We start from the raw sequence: 19461 nt of genomic DNA on the forward strand, positions 1-19461 counted from the left end.
AACAATGGGCTTTTATTTTTATTTTTTTAAAAAAATAGCAATTTCGTACAGAAATCTAGAAAATAAATCAATGGAAATTAATTTCACTCCAGAAAGACATGGGCCCCTGTCTTATTCTTTTCTTTGAGCTTTAGAAATGAATACTGTATTCTTGATCACTTAATCGGATCCACTTTTAATTACATTTATGAAACAAATTCTGAAATGGATGTGTCTAACTCCCAAATGACCTGTCCTGCAATCAGAAAGGCCATTGCAATTATTCCGGTATCGGAAAATTTCTGCCGAAAAATACTTTGCACACCCATAATTTAATAAAGATAATTTAATCCACGCTAAGGCTCCCAAGCTGAGCAGATTTGCGAAAGCTGCACCCCACTGAACTCTCTCTCTGAAATTAACCAAATGAGTTTGCCCAGAAACTCAAGACCATGTTCAACTTCCTTGATCATAGCGGGCTTGGCTTCCAAAGTTGTCTGTTTACCATTGCAAATTTAATTTCTGAATAAACTGGTTATGATAGCCATGGATCTTTACTACCCATGCTTCCTGAAAATAAGACCCTGTCTTATATTTTTTTTGCCACCAAAAAAGGTAACCAGGTCTTATATTCTGAGGTGGGTGGGTCATCCACTGACTCCCCTTACTTGCATGCTTCGCCCTGCCTCCTTGTCGCTGTCAGAGGCCTTCAGGAACTTCTTCTGTGGCCGGGAAGGCTTTCCTGAAGGCCTCTGCAGCTGATAAGAGAACTCCAGATCAATCCAGAGCTCTGTTATCAGCCACAGAGGCTGTCAGGAAAGTTTTGCTGACCACAGAAGAAATGGACCGGCAAGGCAGGTATCGGAGCTTGTGAGGCCTGGCTGCAACTGTCCGAAGGTAAGTAGTAGGGCAGCTCCACCCTGCTATTACCATCCTAGCTTAATTTTTACTCGTGTACCCTGGAGTGGGTGGGGGTCTTTATTAGGGCTTATTTTTGGGGTAGAGCTTATATTGGGTACAGTGTAAAAAAATCAAGTTAGGACTTACTTTCGGGGTAGGTTTTATTTTCAGGGAAACACAGAAGGAAGCAATAGACTCCTCTGCACCAGAGGGAAACCAACCAGAGGGAAAAGCTTGTGAATCCCCTTGATTTGAATAAGGAAGGGGGTTGGACTAGAAGGCCTCTGAGGTCCCTTCCAGCCCTATTAATTTATGTTGTATGAGATTTCCAGCTTGCTGTCTCATCTGGTCCTTGTTTTCCTTCATCCTGTTCAGCCCAAAGCTCTCTGGAATTTCCATCTCTGGAGGAATTTGCTACCACGTCTGGTGGTCAGCAGGTTAGGAAAAGCGGTTGGAATCTGGATTAACAAGATCTCCCTTCTACAGGTAGTCCTCAATTTACAACAACATTCAAAGTTACAATAGCCCTGGAAAAAAAAATTATGACGTTGTAGCCTCCCCATAGTCACATCGTCAACATCTGGATGCTGATTCTTATTTATGATGGTTGCAGGGATTATGTGATTCCCCTTTTGCAGCCTTGTGACAAGCAAGGAGAAGCTTAGGATATTCACTTAATAACCATGTTGCTAACTTAACAACTTGCAGGGATTCACTTAAAAACTGTGGCAAGAAAGATCCTCAAATGGGTTCCCTTAGGCAACAGAAATTTGGGGCTCAATTGTGTTCATAAGTCTCAGGATCCCCCAAAGATCTTGACAAACTTGAACAATGGGCCTCGTCCAACAACATGGATTTCAATGTGGAGAAAGGCAAAGTTTTCCATTTAGGCAGGAAAAATCAAAGGTAGAAGTACAGATTAGGTGAGACCTGGCTCAAAAACAGTAACTGCGAGAGGAACTTTGACGTCCTCGTGGATGATCACCTGAATATGAGCCGGCCGTGTGCAGCAGCAGCCAAAAAAGCTAATATGATCCTGGGTTTTATAAACAGAGGCATAGAATCAAGATCACATGAAGTCTTAGTGCCGCTTTATAAAACTCTAGTAAGACCACGCCTGGAATACTGCAACCAAATTTGGTCACCACATTACGAAAAAGATGTTGAGACTGTGGAATTTGTGCAAAGAAGAGCAACTAAGATGGTCAAAGGCCTGGAGACAAAAACATATGAAGAACGGCTGCAGGATTTGGGTTTGGCCAGTGAAAAAGAAAAGAAGAATTAGGGGCAGCATGATAGCATTATTCCAGTATCTGAGGGGCTGCCACAAAGAAGAGGGGGGGTCAAATTATTCTACAAAACACCAGAGGGCAGTAGGGGTCGTGCCTACCGTCCCTGTCCTATTGTTTCTTTTTATTTTTCTTATAAGTATCCACCTCATGTATTCAAAACTATGTTTATTCTTATACCTGTATCTTGTAAGCAATTGACAAATCAAATGGATTAAATAAATAAAATAAACAACAAACAATGGTTGGCAACTAACCAAAGAGAGAAGCAACCTGGAATTAAGGAGAAACTTCCTAACAGTGAGGACAATTAACCAGTGGAACAGCTTCCCTCTAGAAATCATGGGTGCTCCATAAGAAGAGACTAGACAGTCACTTATCTGGAATATTATAGGTTCTCCTGCTTGAACAAGGGGCTGGACTAGAAGACCTCCAAGATCCCAATCTCTACTCTACTCTACTCTCCTCCCCTCCCCTCCATTCCCTTCCCTTCCATTCTGTTCCATTCCTTATTCTATTCTATTCTATTCTATTCTATTCCATTCCATTCCATTCCATTCTTTCTCAATCTATTCTATTCTATTCTATTCTATTCTATTCTATTCTATTCTATTCTATTCTATTCTATTCTATTCTATTCTATTCTATTCCATTCCATTCCATTCCATTCTTTCTCAATCTATTCTATTCTATTCTATTCTATTCTATTCTATTCTATTCTATTCTATTCTATTCTATTCTATTCTTCTATTCCATTCCATTCCATTCCATTCCATTCCTTATTCTGTTCTATTCTATTCTGTTCTGTTCCGTTCCGTTCCGTTCCGTTCCGTTCCGTTCTATTCTGTTCTATTCTATTCTGTTCTGTTCCGTTCCGTTCCGTTCCGTTCCGTTCCGTTCCGTTCCATTCTATTCTATTCTATTCTGTTCTGTTCTGTTCTGTTCCGTTCCGTTCCGTTCCGTTCCGTTCCATTCTATTCTATTCTATTCTGTTCTATTCCATTCTCTTTGATGCCAGGCAAGAAATCTCTTTATTTGAGATGTTCTTCTTCGTCAGCAAGCATCCTTCAGATCACAATTCAGCCACCCAGTTTGTTTTTTGTTTTTTACTCATTTCCAGAAGAAGCTATATTTTCACGGATCACTGGATAAGCACGCAATAGGGCATTTTTAATATAAGCTTGGTTCTTTTCCAAGTGCGACTAAATTCAAAAGGTTTTTTTTTCCAAATTTCAGGTCAAGGTAGCAGAGGCACGCCCTTTGAAGGATATCAGCCAAAAAAAAGAAAGAAAGAAAGAAAGAAAGAAAGAGAGAGAGAGAGAGAGAGAAGAAAGAAAGAAAGAAAGAAAGAAAGAAAGAAAGAAAGAAAGAAAGAAAGAAAGAAAGAGAGAAAGAAAAGAAAAGAAAAGAAAAGAAAAGAAAAGAAAAGAAAAGAAAAAGTCTCGGAGAGGAGAGTACAAATCTGCCGAGAGGTTGGAGAAACTGTTTGAAATTTTTGGATCCAACCTAGAATGGTTTTGAGCATCCTGTGTGGGAAAAATACCCACCCCTGTTTTTGACCGATAGAAAGAACCTTCCAGTTTTCAGAAGTTTATTTATTTTATTTTATTTATTTTATTTATTTTGTTTGTCAAGCGATTATAAGATAATAGGTATAAGTAAAAACATAGTTATGAATACATGGATACATATAAGAAAAATTTAAAAAAATAAAAGAAACAATAGGACAGGGACGGTAGGTACATTGGTGCGCTTATGCACGCCCCCTACAGACCTCTTAGGAAAGGGGTGAGGTCAATAGTAGACAGTCTAAGATTACAGTTTTGGGGGTTTGGGGAAGAAACCACAGAGTCAGGTAGAGTATTCCAGACATTGACCACTCTGTTGCTGAAGTCGTATTTCCTGCAATCAAGTTTGGTGCAGTTAATCTTGAGTTTGTATCTATGGTTTGCTCTTGTATTGTTATGGTTGAACATAACAAGCTGAAGTATTCATTGACAGGAAGGACATTACAATTTATGATTTCATATATTATACTTAGATCGGACCGAAGGTGGCATAGTTCTAGGTTTTCTAGGTCTAGAATTTCAAGTCTGGTGGCATAAGGTATTCTGCAAGGAGCAGAGGAGTGGAGAACTCTTCTTGTGAAATATTTCTGGACTTTCTCAGCTGTATTAATATCAGATACATTTATATAGAGAAGCCCAACTGATTTAACATGCAGGTAGTCCTCATTCGATTAGTGATAGTTCAAAGTTACAAAAAGCACTGAAAAAAGCAGCCCATGACTGTTTTTCACACTTATGACTCTTGCAGCTTTCCCATGGTCACATGATCAAATTCTGGATGCTTGGCAACTGATACATATTTATGATTATTTGTAGGCTGCTACCGGTTTGCCCCGATTCAGGCAAACGGGTGGCTAATTTTACCATTTTTAATGACCGGTTTGGTGAACCAGTAAATCCCACCCCTGGCTGGCCCTGCCCGCCCCGCCCCGCCCCTCCCAGGAGTCCCCACGTGGCCCATTTCGGATGCCAGGTAAATACAGGGCCCACGTGTTGTGGTTCGCTGGCAGCCTGTGCAGACGGCAGCAGAATCGGACAGTGGGGAAGAACAGGGACCAGTCCGGGAATCTGGGGAGGACTCGGACGAGGGTCCTGTGCCCGATACAGAGATGTGGCCAGGACCATCTAGGAGTTATGTGGTGACTCCAGAACCTCCAGAATCTGGCAGCGACAAGGCAGAGGAACAAGGGGATCCTGTTCTCACAGAGGTGCCAGAAGGCAAGAGCAGCTAAGACAAATGGGGCGACTCGGAACTACGGCTTGAAAGTGATTGCCCCTCCCCTAAGGTATAAAGGAAGTGCCAAGGTAGGAAAACCTTTGCAGGAAGCAATGCCGTTCACTCTGATCAGATTGAAATCTGAAAGCTCCATAGTGAATTTGTTCTGTTTGGTTTTAGAAAGACTAATTAGGACTTTAGTTGTTGGCAGCACTTCAAGTAAGAGAAGGTGCATTCTTATCAGATGTCTTGAAGAACTTTGGCAGATGTCCCTGGGACTAAATATAACTGGTTAAGACTCATTCTTAAAGGGAGAGAGAAGAGGGTGGAGGGACTGACTCAGGCCAGAATGAGTGCACTGTTGGAAGAACAGATGCAAAAAAAACACCCTAGAGAGATTAGTCTCTAAGATTAGTCTCTAAGAGTCAACCCTGGCATGGTGGCCCACACTATCCATCCAAGCACTCCCAGAAGTGCACAGTGCTGGATCAGATGTAGCCTCAGATGTTGGCCAAATCCAAAGCCAGATTTTTAGGACCAAGGAATATTATTGGGTGGGTGGTTAAGGAATTAAGACAGCAGGCTAGTCCCCTGACTTCATGGCATCCAGTCATGAAGGCCTTAACAGATTTAACAGGTTAACAGAGTTGGAAGGGACCTTGTAGGTCATCTAGTCCAACCCCCTACCCAAGCAGGAGACCCTACGCCATTTCTGACAAATAGCAGTCCAATCTCTTCTTGAAAGCCTCCAGTGATGAAGCTCCCACAACTTCTGAGGGCAACTTCTGTTCCATGGGTGGATCGTTCTCACTGTCAGAAAATTTCTCCTTATTTCCAAGTTGAATCTCTCCTTGTTCAGTTTCCATCCATTATTCCTTGTTTGGCCTTCAGGTGCTTTAGAAAAATGGCTTGACCCCTTCCTCTCTGTGGCATCCCCTCAAGTATATGAAGACTTGCTGTCACGTCTCCCCTGGTCCTTCTCTTCACCACCGTTCTTTGTATCTTTTAGTCTCCAGTCCCCTAATCAGTGGTGGGATTCAGTTTTTTTTTTTTTTACTACCGGTTTGGTGGGCGTGGCTTGGTGGGTGTGGCAGGGGAAGGTTCCTGCAAAATCCCCGTTCCCTCCCCACCCCACTAACCTGCTTTCCAGCTCCGTTCTCCTGTGCAGGGCAACAAAAGAAGACCCAGCCGATCAGCTGGGACTCAATGGGAGGCAGAGAAGAGATGGGGGCGGGGCCAGTCAGAGGTGGCATTTGCTGAACTACTAAAAATGTCTGCTACTGGTTCTGCAGAATTGGTCAGAACCTGCTGAATACCACCTCTTCCCCTAATCATCCTGGTTGGTTGGTTGGTTGGTTGGTTGGTTGGTTGGTTGGTTGGCTGGTTGGTTGGTTGGTTGGTTGGTTGGTTGGTTGGTTTATTTATTTATTTATTTATTTATTTATTTATTTATTTATTTATTTATTTATTTATTTATTTATTTATTTATTTGATTTGATTTGATTTGTCAATTGCTTACAAGATAATGGGTATAAGTATAAACATAGTTATGAATACATGGATACATTTAAGAAAGTTAAAAGAAACTATAGGACAGGAACGGTAGGCACGTTAGTGTGCTTATGCACACCCCCAGAGACCTCTTAGGTCAATAGTAGACAGTCTAAGGTTAAAGGACAGAGTCAGGTAGAGTATTCCAGACATTGACCACTCTGTTGCTGAAGTCGTTATTTCCTGCAATCAAATTTGGTGAGGTTAACCATGAGTTATGGTTGCTCTTCTCTGTACTAGAGTCTCAACATCATTTTTACAGTGTGGTGACCAAAACTGGATGCAGTACTCTAGGTGTGGTCTTACTAAGGCTTTATAGAGTGGTGTCAGTATCTCACTGGATCTTCATTGTATCCCTGTTAATGCAATTTAGGATTGCATTGGCTTTTTTTGGGCTGCAAGTTGGCTAATATTTAACTGGTTGTCCACTAAGACTCCAAGCCTCCCCCCAGCCTTGACTGGGACCCCCACCCTCTATCTTCTAGGGGGGGAGGGGGGGTTGGAGCTGCGCTGAGCTAAGCAAACCCCCCCCCCCCACACACACACACGCCTGCTAAGCCTTATGAGCGACCGGAGCGATCCTTATCTCGCTTTGAAGCCAAATAATAATAATAATAATCCGGGTCGCTCCGGTCTCGCGCGCTCGGAGCTGCGCGACCTTCCGCGTCTCTCCGCAGCCGCGCGTCTCTTCCGACGGGCTTCAAGCCTTGCTTAAGTCCCGGGCGAGGCTCGGCGGCCGCTCCGAGGGACGTCATCACGGGCGGGGTGGTGGAGGTGCGTGGGTGGGTGGGTGGGATGGGGGTGGGAGTGGAAATCCCCACGCTCAGCCCGAGGGAAGGAGGCCGTTGCGGGCATCGCGCGTGAGGCTGGTTTGGAGTTTCTTCCGCAGGCCTTTTGCGTGGAGTGGCCGGGGGTAGGGAGGGGGCGGCGAGCGATGGCTTTGCAATCATTACGAGTTATTATGTCTGCCGTTGGTACTCTCGGTATAAATTATTGATCAACCATCTTATTTTTTCTTTCGGCTTAATGGATATTATAGCGTGGCCGTTTACAACGCCGCCGTTAAGATGGTGTCAGCACTTCCATTACGGAGCCTTCTCGACTTCCCTCCCAAGTATTTTAATTTGCGGAAGGTTTATAGAATTGGCTTAGCCTGTTTTTCTTTTTCCTTTTTCTTTTTTTCTTTTAAATAACCGCAGGTAACGAACCGTCACACCGGAGCGCTTCGCCTCCCGAGCTTTAAAAGGAGAGGGAAAGGTGGGGTCCGCAGAAGGGCGAGCTGGGGGTCGAACGGGTTCACACGGTACACAAAACACGGGTCTTAACGTTGATGCCACGGCGCGGGTATGTGTGTGTGTGTGTGTGTCAAAGAGTCAAAGAGAACAAAGCTAATACAGTCGAGAAGCGTTTTCAACTAGGTGGGGAGAGAAAGTTGGCGATGGTTTTTGCAACCATTACGAGGTCAGAAGGGAAGGCGACGCGGCGGGGGTGGGGGATGTCTTAGGATCGGGCAGACGAGACTCGGAAGCCAATGGGACAAGGCTGGGGCGATCCTGAAGCAGTTCCACCTGGAGGAAAAGCCGGGGCGAAGTTGAGGGTCGGTGCAAAGTTCGACGAACCTGGGAGTCTAAAGCGAGGGGGTTCGCTGGGTCCTCCGTTCGCTCCGCTGGAGACCCAAACAGAAGGTTTTTAGTGAAGGTGTGCAGGATTTGGGGTTGCAATTTAGAGAAAAGAAGGAGCAGGGGAGGACACGGTAGCAGGATTCTTGTATTTTGAGGGGCTGCCACAAAGAAGAGGGGCTGCCACAACTTCTTTTTCAAAGCACCAGAAAGCAGGACAATAAACAACGCATGGAAATTAATCAAGGCGAGAAGCAACGTTGAACTAAGGAAAAAACTTCGTAACAGGGAGAACAATTAACCAGTGGAACCGGCTTGACTTCAGACGTGGGTGCTTCATCAGTGGAGGTTTCTAAGAAGAGACTGGACAGTCTCTTGTCTGAAATGGAATAGGGTCTCCTTCTTCAGCAGAGGGTTGGACTAGAAGACCTCCAAAGTCCCTTCCAGCTCTATTCTGATTCTGATTCTCCTTCGCGCCTCCCCCCCCAAATCCAACTTTCAACGTTCAACAAGAGATCCGGGGAGGCATCCCGATCCTATCAGGTCGCAAGGAAGGATCGGGATAGTCCCTCCTGGATGGTGGGGGTGCATGCGTGCAGGACCCCCCCCCCCATGCAACAATTTAGCAACCCGGAGCGCAAAGGGAAGGGGGAGGCAGGCGAGAGTGAACCCACTTTCCCCGCTCCTGAAAGTCTCCAATGGGGAAGAAGAGGCTCTCTCGGCCCAGTTGGAAAGTAGCGCAGCGCAGTGGTGGGGTGGCTGGATGAGGTGGGGGGAAGGAAAGGGGGGGGAGAAATTCCCCTTCCCCAAATCGCCTTGGGAGCTAGGCGGTTAAACGAGGGTCGCGCGCGGACTTGGAGAGAGGTTGGAGGTGGGGAAAACAGCGCGCGCCGCCAGCGCATCTCGCCCCGGGTGGCAGCCACTCCCGGAGCCCCTCTCGGGCAAAGTAGTTGCGATCCTAAAGAGCGGTGACTCCCCCCGAGGCTCGGTTCAGGGCTCGAACCGAGAGGGGAAAGGCGAGCCGCAAAGGGTGGGGGGGTTCTGGCTGGGCCGGAAATCCTAAGCAGCGCTCCTAGGACCGACCGTCTGGAAGCCAAGAGAAACGATTTGCGCGGAGGGGGGGGGAATCCTCCCTGAGAAGAACCGCCTCCCCGCTCCATAATAGGCCTGCTCGGAGCAGCCTGGAAACCAAAGGCAGCGGGAGATATCTTGGAGAGGTTCCTTGGTCGCTCTCTGAGTTTGCTTGTTTTCTTGCGGACGTTTCATGACCCAACTAGGTAGCATCATCAGTGCTATTGAGGAGTGCTGGTCGTTGTCAATTTATATTCTGGTGTCTTGCCTCTCTCTGCGGGTGAGGAGGTGGTTTTAAAGATTCAACAGCCCAGCCAAAGAATCTCTAAGACCATTGTCCATCCACATGGACAGGCAAGTCACCAGAATATAAACAGGTAGCAAACAGCACTCCTTATTAGCACTGATGATGTTACCTAGTTAGGGCAATGAAACGTCTGCAAAAAAAACGAGCAAGCTCAGAAAGCGCCAAGGACCCCACAATCACTTCTCCTTCTCCTCCTCCTCCTCCTCCTCCCTCCTCCTCCTCCTCCTCCTCTTTTCCCCTTCTCCTCCTCCTCTCTCCTCTTCTCCTCCTCCTCCTCCTCCTCCTCCTCCCCTCCTTCCTCTTCCTCTTCCTCCTCCTCCAAATCCCACTCCTTCTAGCACTGATGATATTACCCAGTTAGAGCAATGAAACGTCTGCAAGAAAACGAGCAGCTCAGAGAGCACCAAGGGCCCCACAATCACCACCACTCCCCCTCCTCCTCCTCCTCCTCCTCTCTTCTTCTTCTTCTCCTCCCCTTCTCCTCCTCCTCCTCCTTCTTCCTCCTCCTCCTCCCTCTTCCTCTTCCTCCTCCTCCAATGCCACTCCTTCTAGCACTTGATGATATTACCCAGTTAGAGCAATGAAACGTCTGCAAGAAAACGAGCAAGCTCAGAGAGCACCAAGGGCCCCACAATCACCACCACTCCCACCCCCTCCTCCCTCCTCCTCCTCCTCCTCTTCTTCTTCTCCTCCCCTTCTCCTCCTCCTCCTCCTCCTTCTCCTCCTCCCTCTTCCTCTTCCTCCTCCTCCAAATCCCACTCCTTCTAGCACTGATGATATTACCCAGTACGAGCAATGAAACGTCTGCAAGAAAACGACCCAGCTCAGAGAGGGCCAAGGACCCCACATGTCAACCCTGAGCTACCAAGATTCTCCTGTATTGGAGATTCCTTTTGCTCGAACGAAGGAGTGGAAATCCACTCGCTCCTACGGCCAAGTCTCTTGCGGAGAAAGGCGGCGGTGGTGGTGGTGGTGGGAGGGCAGGCCGAGGCTCTCTCTGCTGCCCGCCTTGCGCTTGTCGGGACTTGGCCTTTGCTGAGCAGAAGCTTCTTCTGGCCAGCGATGGGGGCGGAGGGCCCTTCGCCTTCTCCAACTGCTGTTTAAAAGGGAGGGGAGAACGGGACAGCTGTGCGTGGTCTCTCTCTCTCTCTCTCTCTCTCTCTTTTTTTGGAGCCAGGCGTTCCTGCTATCTAGCCGGCCGGCCGAGGAATGCTCGGGGCTGGGGGAGCACAACAAGAGGATCGGGAGGATCTCCGTCCCGCCTAGTAACTTTCAACGGGAAGAGATCCCTGCTGGGGCTCGTTTGCTGCGCGCGCGAGGCGGGGGGGCGAGCTTGGGGGCTTCGAAAGAGAGAGGTGGAAACCAAACCTCAGGAGTTTTTTTCCTCTCGATGACAACAAGACCCGCCAGGTATCCCAGCCTGATCCCGGGACCCCTGATTTTTTTGGGGTGGTGGTGGTGGATCTTCATAAATAAATAAATAAAATAAAATCTTCTGCTTTCATGGGGATCCAGACCGGCCGGTGGGCGTGAGGATCTCCCCCCCTTCCCCGCCCCTTTCTTTCCCGCCGACCCTCTCTTCTCCCCTGCTGGGGCCAAAAGCAGAAAGACCCGATCCAGTGGGGTTCTGGCAAAGATTGCGACTCCCCGGAAACTCGTGGCTATATCCAACGTCCAGAAAGACGCAGGAGGCGCCCAATCCATCGCGCGTTCTCATCCCGCTTTAGCTATAGGGGGGAAAAAACCAAACCAACCCAGAAACAACAGAGTTGGAAGGGACCTTGGAGGTCATCTAGTCCAACCCCGGGCTCAGGAGGAAGCCGTACACCATTACAGACAAGTGGTTGTCCAACCTCTTCTTTAAAACGTCTCGGCCTCACTGATTTATATAAAATTGTTAAGGCCGCCCGGCTCTAGGGTGACTCCAGGCGGCTTACAAGCAGCGAAGAGTGCAGAACCCACCCAAGAAAAAGCGCGCGGGGGCGTGGGGGGGGGAAATCTCACATCGGGTGGAGAAAAATATCCAGCCTACCAAATTCTAAGAGGTCCCTGACCACCTAGCCACCGCCTCCCCCCTGGTGGCCGGAGAGGAGAATTTTTTTTTTTGTTTTAGCCATCTTTTGAACGAGGCCGGGAGTCAGACGCCTCTGGAGTTGGCTCTTCTAAGAGGGCCTTGTCTCTAGTTCAGACGACTCCAATCGACGGGGTCTGGAGCACCCCAACTCCGTCGCATCAAAGCGGACGGGGCAGGGTTTACAGAGACAGAAGAAAAAAAAACAAAACCCAACGGCTATCAATCTGCCTTCAATCGAGGACCTGTATACTGCACGAGTCAACAAGAGGGGCTGTGAAAATATTTACAGACCCCTCACATCCCGGACATAAACGGTTTCAATTTCTACCCTCAAAACTACAGAGAACAACTAGACACAAGGACAATCCCCCCCCCCTCCAACGCCATCACTCTGCTAAACAAATAATTCCCTCAACATTGTACAAAGTCTGCAGGACTATTACTATTAATCTTCTCATCACTCCTTATCACCCATCCCCTCCCACTTGTGACTGTATGACTAACTTTGTCGCTTGTATCCTAACGATTTATATGGACTGTTTCCTAGTATGATTTGATTGCTTATTGTACCCTATGACGATCATTAAGTGTTGTACCTGATGATTCTTGACTCTTGACGAGTGTATCTTTTCTTTTATGTACACTGAGAGCATTTGCACCAAAGACAAATTCCTTGTGTGTCCAATCACGCTTGGCCAATAAAGAATTTCTATTCTATTCTATTCTATTCTATTCTATTCTATTCTATTCTATTCTATTCTATTCTATTCCCTTGGGAAGCCGCCGGGTCCTGATCCGGGAAGATGGTTAACTGTCACCTCGCGTTGTCCCCTGGGAACGAGAATCAGCTTTTGCAAAAACATTGGTCCAAGGTGGGCATCGCCCGGCCTGCGCCCCGCTGCTTCAGCGCAGCTTCGAGGAACATCTCCCAGCGCTGCAAAGCTGCCTGAGACCTCTTGTGGGTCTCTCTGCGCCTGAGACAGGAGGAACCCAAAAGGAGATGGGGAGGTGGGCTTCTTTTAAAGAGGAGTGGGGGAGGAGAGAGAGAGAACGCCTGAGCACCCTCACCCAACCACCCAGCTCCGTCCACTCCACAAAGCTTGGCCTATTGACAATCCCGAAGGATTTGCCTCGGGTGGCCTTAAGGAAGGCCCTTTTCCGTCGAAAAGGATAGAACGGCGCAAAGCAGGGCCGGACCGTTGCGCCTTTCCCACGTTCCTCGGGCGGGCTTTCCAAACCTCGTGCGCTGGCCCTCTGGTCCGGCCAGCCATAAATATCTCTCTCTCTCTCTCTCTCACACACACACACACACACACACACACACACACACACACCAATTCTAGACTCGCCTGACTATTTTCTTTCATTCGCTGCCGGGGTCAGAGGGAGGGGGAGAAGCAGAGACGGAAAGAGGGAAGGAAAAGGGGAAGGGGGGAGAGAGAGAGAGAGAGAGAGAGACGCTTGTCCCCTTGAACAAGCCGTGCAGAGCAGCAGAGGAAAAAAAAAAACCCACCCCATCGCTTCAAACAAATATTCCAGGAAAAGAAATTAAAGACCTTCTTAATTAGTGCGGCAATTAAGCCTTCTTGGTCGCGTTTTAATCAGCAGAGGCCCCATCAAAGGACAAACAGAGCGATTTGCAGGTCTTTGAATTTTTAAACAGGCGGCCGGATTTTGAGCGGCGTCACTCCTGCGTGACAAACGGGGCGAAGTCGCAAATCATTCCTGCTACCCAGGAATCGGGGAGAAGGGCGGTGGGAAGGGGGGGTGGCCCGGGCACGCTGGGGAGGAGAGGCCGCTGGGGGCGTCTTCATTAAAGGGAAATAATCAAAACCGATTCCCGCTTTTCCTTTCGTCCCCGTCTTGGTTTTTTTGGGGGGGAGGGGGAGGAGGGCTTTGCGCGGAATCCGCGCGGGATCCTAAAGTCGGCGCTGGCGGGTCGAAACATTCGTCGTCGTCCCCTTTGCTAGCCCGGTCGGGATCGGGGCAAGCGTGGAAAAGCAAGCAGAGATTTTGTTCCTTTTTGCAGCTTCAGGATCGCGGCACGTTTTTCTCCCTAAGAAAGAACCGGGGCGCGCGAATCCCTATTCTAGTTCTCCATGTGAACCAAGATTAAACCCAAACAAAACCAAGATTGTTTCTTTCCTCACGTGCAGGCTCCCAATTTTTATCCTCCTCTTTCGGCCGGTTTCCCGTGCTTTGATATCTCCGCGGATCCAGCTTTAAAACGTGACTTGATTAAACGCACGGTTGGAAAAACGGGCCTTTATGAAGGACAAGCGATTTGGGCTGGAATCCATGCAAATTGAAAGGCCGAAAAATGGTTATGTTTTTTTTATTTTCTTTTGTTTTGAAGGGCGCGATTATTTTAGATTAGCTTGCTTAAAACGGAGGCGGTTCCTCGCCATTGAAGAAGGGAATGGAAATCAAAATAACTTATCTGGTTTTAAAGGATTTTTTTTTTAAAAAAAGGAGTTTAAAATATTTAAAATAAACACCTGAATCTTGCAAAATGATCACTTGCAATTTCTTTCCTGTGGAGTGAACGTTCCTGCAGGGAAGACTCGCTCAACCCAGGCTGAAGGTTCTTAAAAAAAAATCCTTAAAAAAAAGGATTAAAAAAAAATTTCCTTCGTGTTTTCCTGACTCCTGCTCAACACAGGTCGTGATTGTTCCTGGAAGAGTTTCGGATTGTTCCGGCCGAGTTTCCTTGCCTAGATCTATCTTCCCTTCACTCCTGGTGTTCTCCCATCCATCAGGCCTCATGTGGCTCAGTCCCCCCTCCCGCCCCGCGGATAACCTGAAACTGTTAGGTCGGTGCAGAATGACAACAAGCCACAAGGCAATCCAGATGGAATGAAGCCTCCACACCAGAGTTAAGTAAGTTTTAACATTTGGGGTATTCTGGATATAATTCTTGATTGACACCCCCGCCCCTTTCCCCCAAACTTACAAAGCCACCAAAATGCTTTAGAGAGGCAGCTTCGCCTTTCTCAGGCTGGCACACAATTCCTCTCCCTTTCTTTGTGACACCATTGAGCGATCTGCCTTTTTCAGGGGAAAAAAATAAAATAAAAATAAAACTGGACGAAAAACAGTCGAGTTGTTTCTTAATATCTTTCCACCTCCCCAACCAATTTGTCTCCAAGGGTGCACCACACTGATTGCGACATTAATTATTTCAGAGTGGGGGGGCCGGGGGAGAAATCTTTACTTCCTACTGTGGCTTTTTCCTGCGCATCGTTCTGGCTGCACTCGGATGGCGAGCTGGCCGGAGCAGTCTGGCGCATGTGCAGCTCACCGTTGGGGGCTGGGGGGCGCGTGGCGGGGGAGGAGAGAAGGCCTCCTTATTTCCACGCGGGGAGGCTCGGTCGCTGGACCGTGGACGAGCGCAAAGGAGAGAGTTCTGAGAGCGAAAGGGCCGCCACTGATCAGGCGCAAGAAACTGGTCCTTTTTTTTCCCCTTGGCTTTGTGGTTGTGACTTCTTACAGGGAGGGATAATGAGATACCCACGCTGGGAGAAAGCGGAAAGGATGTCTATTTTCCTGCTCACCAACTTTCCAGAAAGCGTCGAGTTTCCTAAAAAGTCCAGTTCATTCATTTGCTACCTTTCTCCAACGAGATCCAGATCGGTTTCCACAACGCGCTTAGGATCTTAACGCGAGCCTTGCTCGCTCCGTCCAAGAGAGAAGAAGGCAGACGGTTTTTTTGCGCTCAGGGAGAAAGGAAAGGAGCCTCTCGTTCACGCTGCACGCTGCCCCCTCCCCTCTCCACCCCAGCAACGGTTAGGAAAAGAGTTACACAAGCATCCTTTCCAGAAGTGAATCTGTGGGGTGGCGGGGGGGACGGGCGGGGAGGATTCGGAGCAAAGGCTGAAGCCGGGAAGAGAAAACTTCCCAAAGGAAATCGCACGAGGAGCATCCCATTCCTGGGAGAAAAAAACAAAAAACACGAACTCTTCCCGGAGCGCAAAAGCAAGGATGGCGCTTTCTCAGCTTTGAGCGGCGTCGCTGCTCTCCCACCCGCCCTCCACTCGTCCCCACGTGCGGCGAAGTTTCTGCCGCTGGCGGGGTGGAGGGGGGTTGGAAGGAGGTGAGGGATGGGGGCAAAGCCTGGAGCCTGCCGGTTCGCTCGCACGAGCGGAGTGAGTGGGTGGGTGGGAAGGGAAAGGAGAGGCCGCGCTGCTGCCTGCAAGTGAAAGTGACACGCCTCCCCCCTCCCTCCCCGGGGGAAAAGTGAAAGGCCTCCTCCCTTAAGCAGCCCCCGCGTGCGCGCATCGGGACTCCAAGGGTGGGGGGTGGACAGCTGCCAACTCTCTCTCTCTCTCTCTCTCTGTGTGTGTGTGTGTGTGTGTGTGTGTGTGTGCGCGCGCGTGTGTGTGGTGTGGAGGGTAATTCCGGCTATCTCTGGCCTCCGCTCGGTTTTAAAGTCGCTTGGCCCGTTCCCAAGTCGCAAGCGCGCGCTGGCCGGGAGACGCGGCGCTGGGTGGCAGCTCGGTGGCCGGGGAGGCGGATCTTTCTCTCTTAAGCCGGGAGGGGAGGAAGGGACAAGAGGAGGGACGGGACGGGACAGGGGGCGGGAGGAGGTCCCTCGCCTTCTTCCACCGCCCACCGGACCCTTTTCTTCCCAAGGGGACCCTGGAAAGCAGCTCGGGAGCCGGGTGGCCCTGCCCAGCGGGGTCCCATCAGGAACTTCCCGAGGACAACCTCCCCCCGCCCCAAGCACAGCCCTCCCGGTCTTTCAAAGAGGGAGGGAGAAGCGGGAGGAGCAAATTGCCGGCCCCGCCCCGCTGCCCAGAAGGAGGGGCGCCACAGTCCAACCCCCCACCTTCTCTGCCCCCGGGCCATTACGCGGCTCGGGGCTGGCTGGGCAAAGCGGCCCCGCCAGAGACCCTCCCGCTCCACCCCCACCCCACCTCCAGATTGGCCTCCGCAAGCGCCCCGAGCCGGGCGGAGGGTAGGTGGGTGGGTGGGTGGGGGAGGAGGAGGAGGAGGAAGAGAGACTCCGGCTGGGCTTGAAGGGGCTTCGCAAGTTGCGGAGCTCCGCCCCCGTCGCTCTTGCACCGAGTGACAACAACAGCAACGCGCGCCGCGGCCGGAGGGAGAGCCGGGCGGGCGGGCAGAGCGCGCGGGGCGCGGCGAGAGGGTGGACCGGAGCCGCAGCCGCAGCAGCCGCCGGAGCCGCAGAGCTCGGAGCGGGTCCCGCCAGGCGGCAGCAGCAGCAGCAGCAGCAGCAGCAACAGCAGCAGCAGCAGCAGCAGCAGCCGGTGCTCGGCTCAAGTTGGCGCGGACCGCGGCGGGGCAGCGCCCGGAGCGCCCCTCGCCTTAACCCGGCTCCTCTGATGTGACCATGGCGATGCCGGCGCCGCTCATCCCCGCCGCGCAGCCGGCGCCCCCTCTGCCGCCGCCCCCCGCGCCCCCGGCAGCCGCCCCTCCCCGCCGCCCGCCCCGACCGCTCCGGCCGCCCCCGCCGCCGCCCCCACCACCGTCCCCGGCCTCTTCCGCCCGGAGCCCGGCGCGGCTGCCGCTGCCGCTGCTGCTGCGCTGCTGCGGCGGCGGCGGCATCGGCTTCAGGAGGTGCGGAGGGCAGTTCGCCTCCGGCTCCGGCTCCGGTTCCCGTGCCGTGTCCGGGCGCGGCAGGCGGCGTCCCGCCGACGCCTTCGGGCAAACCGGTCTACTCGACGCCTTCGCCGGTGGAGAACACGCCGCAGAACAACGAGTGCAAGATGGTGGAGCTGCGCGGCGCCCAGTTGGCCTCCTTCTCGGTGGAGGGCTGCGAGCTGATCTGCCTGCCTCAGGCCTTCGACCTCTTCCTCAAGCACCTGGTGGGCGGCTTGCACACGGTCTACACCAAGCTCAAGCGCCTGGAGATCACGCCGGTGGTCTGCAACGTGGAGCAGGTGCGCATCCTGCGCGGCTTGGGGGCCATCCAGCCCGGCGTCAACCGGTGCAAACTCATCTCCAGGAGGGACTTCGAGACGCTCTACAACGACTGCACCAACGCCAGGTGAGCGCCGCGGGCAGGAGCAGCTCCCGTGTGGGGAGGGGAGCGAGGGGGAGAGAGAGGAGGGGCCGGTCTGCGTGTGAGTGTGTGTGTGTGTGTGTGTGTGTGTCTCGGGGTGCCCGGGAATCCCGCGCCTTCGTTTCGCGAGGCGGGCCTCGTCCCGCGCGCTGCAAAGTTGGGGAGAGTCGCCGGGCTGGTGGGGGGGAGGTGTCTTTGGGCTCCTCGGAAGGAGAGGCGGCATTCGAAAGCCCTCGCTGCAAGGAAGAGAGAGGGAGGAAGGAAGGAAGGAAGGAAGGAAGGAAGGAAGGAAGGAGAAATAAAGAGAAAGGAAGGAAGGAAAAAGAAAGAAAAGAAAAAGAAAGAGAAAAAGGAAGGAAGGAAAGAGAAGGAGAAAGAAAGAAAGAAAAGGAAGGAAGGAAGGAAGGAAGGAAGGAAGGAAGAAAGAAAGAAAGAAAGAAAGAAAGAAAGAAAGAAAGAAAGAAAGAAAAAGAAAGAAAGAAAGAAAGAAAGAAAGAAAGAAAGGTCGGAGGTGGGATGGGGAGGCTGTGGAAAAGTTCCGCGTCCAGTTCCGAGTTTTTGAAGTCTTTTTGAAGTTTTCATCCTTGGCGCCGTGGATCCCTTCAAAGTCTTTCCAAACCGCCCCCGCGCCTGTTTTCCCTTTTAGACTGATTCCTCCTTTCTCGGGCTACGTGGGTCGCCAGATTGGACGGGGTCCCTCCCGGAGGATTCTCCGCCGGAGCTGAGCGCGGGTCTCTCCGCCTCCCGGTACCCCGAAAGGGTCTACTACACGCGCGGCGGCCAGTTCAAGAGTAACTTAGATGGAACCGGCGCCTTTTCAGACGGGACGAAGCGTTCCCGCTTGCAGCTTCGCCCCGCGGGTGTCGAAAGACACAGCCTCGACCCATTTCTATTATTATTTTGAGCAGGGTTTTTTGGCGGGGCGGAGGGGGGGGGGCGAGGGAAACGAGGCATAACTCAGGAATGGGATAAGTATAAATCTCTTTGCTGTAGTTTTATCACGCGTGTCAGCCGGTAGCGATGTCTTGCAAAGCCTCCAACATCCTGAAAAGTCTCTCTAAGGATCCTCACGGTGGGGTTTCTCACCCAAATCCGGACAAAGGGCTAGGATAGAATGTGTAGGGCACGGAACAGGGCAGGGGTAGTTTGAGAACTGCTGAGGGGGTCAAGAAGGGGACAGAAATAACTTGCACTACTGTCTGGGTTTGATTTAAGGAAACATGGGGTCAAAAGGACTGCCTGCCCAGATCTGTAATCTTTTGCTCAGTCTCTGCCTAAAACCCACGCTAATTGGCTGTTTAAATCAGAGTCGTGAGAATTGTAATCTGTGTAAGGTTGAGAAATATAACTGCATAACCCTCCTTGGGCACCTAGAGAGAGAGGGGCTGTAAAATTGGAATGGGAGATTTTCCATAGGTCTGGCTTTTCACAGAGGTCAGCAAGACAGCTTTTGAGAGTTCACGGTTTTAATAAAGATTTAAATAATAAATAATTCCTGGACATGAGGATTCCCCCCCTCCCCCCTTATGAATTAGTTAAAGGGCTTTATAACATATAAAAGTTCTCGCATTTATATCCTGTTGGTGTTACTTGGCTCCAAAAAGTTACACAGATTTTATATTACCCTGTTAAGAGAATGAATGACAAAGTTGATTCCAGCCTTGTCTTAAACTGAGTTGTTTGTAAGGGATGCTTAATATAAGCGCCGATATATTCAGATGTCACATACAGCCAGGTAGAGAAGCCTCTTCCTGGTTTATTTTCAATTTAACTTGTTTGAAAATTGAGCAGCGATTTGAGTTTGGCTCTGATGTATCTTCCTCTGTCTTGACCAAGTAAAATTATAAGAGGAGGAAAAAAAAAAG

General features: G+C 50.3%; 1 protein-coding gene across 3 annotated transcripts in view; it reads left to right on the forward strand.

Annotated features, from left to right (window-relative positions):
- Positions 1-16727: 16727 nt before the first annotated feature.
- The window catches only part of DACH1 (dachshund family transcription factor 1), a 351590-nt gene continuing 348856 nt past the window's right edge, over positions 16728-19461 (forward strand). For 2 of the 3 annotated variants that reach the window (XM_087938023.1, XM_026705323.2), the window contains exon 1: positions 16728-17581. In XM_087938023.1, the coding sequence (XP_087794149.1) occupies positions 17301-17581 (281 nt within the window). In that variant the 5' untranslated portion in view covers positions 16728-17300. The remainder of the gene's footprint in view (positions 17582-19461) is intronic. The other variant, XM_087938024.1, reaches the window with a different exon arrangement.

This window comes from Pseudonaja textilis, chromosome 8 (assembly GCF_049901715.1).
Source record: "Pseudonaja textilis isolate UNSWEBS1 chromosome 8, rPseTex1.2, whole genome shotgun sequence".
Lineage (NCBI taxonomy): Eukaryota > Metazoa > Chordata > Lepidosauria > Squamata > Elapidae > Pseudonaja > Pseudonaja textilis.